Below are 5,519 nucleotides of genomic sequence, written 5' to 3' on the forward strand. Positions count from 1 at the left end.
TGGGTCATACGTCTTTCTAAAGTCTTGTGGTCGTTCATCTTTAGAAAAGGTTCTCATTTTTCACCTTTATGGATTATATTTCATTACCGTAAACCGTTGATATATAAATAGCCATCATTCGTTTAGGATTGGTTAGGTGATCTTTAGATGCCCAATTACAAGACCAGATTGCTGTAATTGCTGATATTATCGTCAATCAAAATCACGTAGTTACAAGCCTTACTTAATTTTCCCAAGTCGGTTAAATTAATGACCGTCAAATCCACACTTGATTTTCCTAAGACCATCTCTTAAATCACAACCGTACTTTATTTTCACCAGACAGTTAAACGCACTAACAGCTCAACACATGACGTTCCTTAGCCCATCTATTAATCTAAACAATGGATGTAAAATAAGTACAGCTATGCTCAGAATTGATGCTACATGATTTCATACGATTTTGTTAAACATTCACTGACTGGCAACTAACATGCTCCATATCTATCTATTATTTCAACGCAAAAACACGATTATTGCATCCAATAAGGCCATAATATATTCCATAAGAGTGAAATCTGTCATATATTTCAAACCTGTAAGAAAATGTCACATGTAGCCAAATTCCAGAATAAACACTTTCAGAACTTTCGTTCACTCATTGTTGATGCATTTGACCAAAACGAAGTTGTCATCAAACCTCACTTCTATTGGTAAATAAAATGAAAAAAAATTTCATAACATTGATATTGCTTCTAAAGCAACCATAAAATTTGTAATGGTCCTATATTTGGTTGGTTTCAAGCCTCAACACTGGAAAAATGTAAATATGCTAATACAAAAGTAGAATGTGCTCACTGATATCAACACGTGAGTGGAGCGTTGCAACAAGAACCACCAGTTGTAACATACGTAGGTCTACAATGAGTAGCGGCAGTGAAATTATCTAGAAAACACTTATTGTATATTTGTTAGAGGAATGTTTGGATTTTCATACAAATAAAATAATTTATGATATATTTCTTAACCACTTCAAAAATGATGGCTTACTAGCAAATATTCGCCTTGACAATTATCTTTTGTCAAAGCCAAGATTTTGTTCCTAGGCCTAGATGTCTTAGATTTATTTACTTTACACTTAGCATTCACATCTCTATATTGACCATTTTTGGCCAGAAAGCAAATGAGGTTATCTACACATTCTTGCACTTCACGTTACCTTATGAAACAATAAATTATACACAAAAAGCAAGAAGAAGGACTTTTCAGTAAATCATATTTTAAGCCAGTTAATAATAGATATTTTGATTAAAGCCATCTTCTCCATATAGCAAAAAAATCATCATCATCTTTTATTCCTCAAAGAACAGGTAATCTCTACAAATAAATTAATTAGAAAAAGATTACATTTCAGAAGGCTTAGATAATTTTTTAGGCCTATAAATCATTTTGCAACATACAGGCAAGCCTAAACACAGCCTAAAACTTCAACATTCAAAGAAAACTTGTTTTAATTCATATTCCTATTCTGAAAATGTTATGACTGTTGAGTTTATTAGGTCTATTGTTATAATGCTGCAGAGGTAGGTAAGTTGTCCAGCCTGAGGCGCATGTTAAGTGCGCTGTCATTGATGGCACTAATTGGCAACGTCACATTGAGTCTGAGAATCTGGACGATACAAAAAGAATCCTGTCGCATCAGATTTGAGCATCACTGTACGTGCTTTGATGTTCACTTTGTTTGGCTTTATATACAGCCCTCCACAGGGATAATTCCCTTGTATGTTTTCAAAATAAGTTGCTTCTTATATTTTATAATTGTCTTTTAGCATTGTCTCGTCAGTATCATAGCTCCTGCAGAATTGAAGAGTCTTTAGTTCTTTTTTAAATTTGCCTTTTTCTTGTATGATCTTCACTTCAGGCAGAATTTTGTTGCACAGTCTTGGTGCACAGTGTTCAAATGCTCTCTCGCCTGACTTCCAATTTGTTCTAAGTTCAAATAGCCTATATGCTTCACTTGCATGTCTGATTATAATATTCATTACAGGCCTAAGGAAGTTTTTTTAGATATGTTGGTTCATTATGTTTTAGTGCTTTGAAGCATTTTGTAGTTATTCTTCCTTTTACTGGGAGCCAATGTAGCTCACTAAGTGCTGGGGTTATTCTGTCACCGGTGCATAGTCCTTTTAATAATCTGGCCTCCTGCCAAGGGTAGGAACCATAAAAATCTTTGAAAATCTGCAATACAGTCACACCTTAATTCTTTGGTCTACTTTCTCTCTTCTATGTGCCAATGCAGAATGGTTTGATATTTCTTTCCTCAGTTAAGTAATAAACAAAGAGAATTGTTTTTCAGACAGTTTGTTTTATTTATCTCATAAATTAATGTAGATAATTAACAAAGATATTCTCATTCATACACAACGTAAACATCAGCAACACTTTTGACATTTCACTGATAATGTAGCAGACAAATACAGCGCATAGTAAGGTGGCTCTAGTCATTATATACATTTGCCTTGGAAGTTCTAACATACTTTAGATCTCATCACACTGCTGATATGAAAGACGAGAGCCACGTTCGAAGTCACGATAAACGAAAGATTTTCCGGGTAGACTTTGAGAGCAGAAACAAGAGGAGTATAAAGGAAGCACAATAATTTAAATCTTAAGATGTCAAAAGTGACATCACAGCGTCGCTCACGATTTAAAAAGATACAGCACCTTAAATTAACACAATAAACAGGACGAGATAAGAAGAGTAAAAAGTAATGAAATGAAGTGGTTTCTCTGTATGTTCAGACTTGAGAGAAAAATTAGAAGGGAACAGATGGACTGATGGATAGATAATAGACAGATAAACGGCTGGGAGAGGGAGAATGCATCTTCTCAAAATCTTTCTTTGGCAGCTGGGCCATCATGTCCGTCCACTTCTCTGAGACTTGGTATCTTCATTGGAATGAGCTGTTTATAGAGTATCGAGAGCTCAACCAAGGCCAGCGCCATAGCGCCTGTCAGCACCCCGAAGGTGAGATATGTACCATAAAATGTATAAACGTATGTTACGAAAATTGGACCCAAAATACGGGAGAAACCTCCAACTCCAGTCAAGATCCCCATCCACACCCCTTGGGGTTTGGGACCCAGCATTTTGGAGTAGATTGCCTGACTGATTGTCTGGCAGACTGGGTATCCACACATGATGATGAAGAAAGCAACTCCCAGCTGGGGAAAGGGCAGCTGAGGGGTGTACTCGCACCATGCCTGCTCGTCATACGGGCACCCGAAGTCTGAGCAGTCTTTGGGATCTGGTGTACCTTGCATGTAGTCATAGCACTCGGTTGACGGGAGGGGCGATTCCTTCAGAACTTCTGGTTTTCCTGCAGTGTGGGCTGTTGGTATGATGGGCTGTTTCAGCAATGCGCTGAGCAAACTTGCTTGAGCCGTGCCAGATGGACTTACAGTTGTGCTGACTGTACTGGTAGATAAACCTGTCGTCACTGTAACTGGAGCAACAGTTGTGATGGGTGGAAAACTTGTGTGAGGCAGCATCGTCACTGTGCTAGAGAATGTGGTTGTTGTGTCATTTTGACATTTCATAGACATAAAAGCGCTTCCCCACGGCAGGAAGAGGAAGGCGCCCAAAACTAAGAGTGGATAGCCCAGAAACAAAAGGATCTTCCTCTCGTCATACCTCCGACAGAGGTACCCACTCAGAGTGAACATGACCACAGACCAAAAACCCCCTATAGCTAGGCCAACTCCCACGATGATGAGAGCCTTTTCATTGGACCAACCGTACTCGTCTTGCACAAACGGCTCGGCGAGTGTTTCTATCAGAGTGAAAATGAAGAGGGACAGAAAGTTGGAGAACATGATGCCTACGACGCCAATAATATTAGGTTTGGGTAGAACAAGGTTTTTGTCCTCAGACTTCATCATGGCTATTTCCTTGGCAGCTATGTTGTGTTCCTGGAAGGAGATTCAGAGATTATTAGCTAGTTTGTTCATTTTACAGTATAATACCAAATTCCTTTAAGTTTTATTCACTGAAAGCCATGCGTTTCCCTCTTTTCTAGTGTCTTGATAAAATGCAAGAAAAAGAACAAAATAAAACAATTTTTAGATAAATTTTTACAAATAAATCTTACTTTCTGACGAGGATATTACTATTAATAAAACTACGAGAATTCAAATACAATTAGTAGAAAACAGACTTTTTTTTATAATTTCTGTTATAAAAAGACAAGAAAAAGTCAAAAGTACCCTTAGAAATAGTTTTGGCAGCTAAAAATATTGCCAGGCTGGAATGGCAGGCTGTTTAACTTGCCAAACAAGACTTGCATTTTCTGTTTACCAACTCTTATCTAGAATAAAGTTATCCAGTTATGGATGTAACTGGCTGGAGGCGAGTGTAGTTCACACCCTAATTCATGTTTGTTAACCTTGTACTCTTTGTCTAGCTTCAAAGGCATTAAGTGCTGAAATTAGCCATGACTTTATGAAGATTCTGGAAATTTGCTGCCTAACAGCTGGTACGTATCCTGGAAACAATTATGTACCCATGATGCTCTGTTACCTCAGAAAAGAATTCATGCTTTTCAACTGATTTTAGTGCTGATTTTGACCTGATTAATCTTCTGACCATCACTGTAAACGTTGTAATTTGGGTCTTAGGACTTACATCATACTGGTTTAAAGTCACCAGCAACAGGAAACTATTGCTGATAGTAATTTGCTGGCATTCAGCTGGGTAGTATTCTGGGCCTTTGGCAATTCCCAGAGGTATGATTGCTGCAGTTCTTATCTCTACTTAAATGTGAAAGGAAGTTGCTGCCAGGTTTAAGAGAGATCGGCAATGGATCAGTATGGGGTGTGCTATTCACTATGGCATGACTATAAACTCCAGCTAAGCTATGACTATTGATTGACCAGTCTCGTACTATACAGCTTTGTGATTTACTTTGTATTTGTCAATACTTGGTGTTTACCTTTGATCTACGGCTTTCTTTTCAAACACACACACACACACATACGTGACCAATACAGTTCCCCATGATTTAGGCTGACAGACTCAGCAGGCTGATGAATCTGAGGCACTCTTTTGTAACGGTTACAAGAAACAGCTCTTCCTCTCGAAATCACACGTTTTAATGCTTTCGTTTCTTCCTTTAAAAGAGGCAAACACTAGCAGGTGTAATCCTTACCTTGAAGACAAAAGGCGTGAGAATGACGAGGTTTATTAGGCCCATGGTAGCAGCCACCCAGCTACAGGATGTATATTTGTCCCATCTTAGCCACGAGATTCCAGTGTCCACATCGTCAGGGACAAGTGCTGTCAGGATTGCCTGGATCACTTCAAAAGAAAAGAAAGGACAAGTGTTTTATTTTATCTTTTATAGTAAGAAGCGGTTCAGTTTGTGAACGCAAAGCTTACAGTTTTTACACTATGGACCCTCCAGTTTGAACGTTCTGGAGCCAGGGATCTTGCTATATTTGTGCCTTATGCAGTCAAGTATACAGAGATTTACTGACATTGA

The 5,519-nt window shown here is 38.2% G+C and overlaps 1 protein-coding gene across 4 annotated transcripts in view; it reads right to left on the minus strand.

Moving 5' to 3' along the window:
• Positions 1 to 982: 982 nt before the first annotated feature.
• Positions 983 to 5,519, minus strand: part of LOC135196422 (major facilitator superfamily domain-containing protein 8-like) — a 533,321-nt gene continuing 528,784 nt past the window's right edge. For all 4 annotated transcript variants that reach the window (XM_064223232.1, XM_064223231.1, XM_064223233.1 and 1 more), the window contains 2 exons: positions 5,187 to 5,335; positions 983 to 3,951 (listed from right to left, as the gene is read on the minus strand). In XM_064223232.1, the coding sequence (XP_064079302.1) occupies positions 2,869 to 3,951; positions 5,187 to 5,335 (1,232 nt within the window). In that variant the 3' untranslated portion in view covers positions 983 to 2,868. The remainder of the gene's footprint in view (positions 3,952 to 5,186; positions 5,336 to 5,519) is intronic.

Source organism: Macrobrachium nipponense, chromosome 17, assembly GCF_015104395.2.
Source record: "Macrobrachium nipponense isolate FS-2020 chromosome 17, ASM1510439v2, whole genome shotgun sequence".
Taxonomy (NCBI): domain Eukaryota; kingdom Metazoa; phylum Arthropoda; class Malacostraca; order Decapoda; family Palaemonidae; genus Macrobrachium; species Macrobrachium nipponense.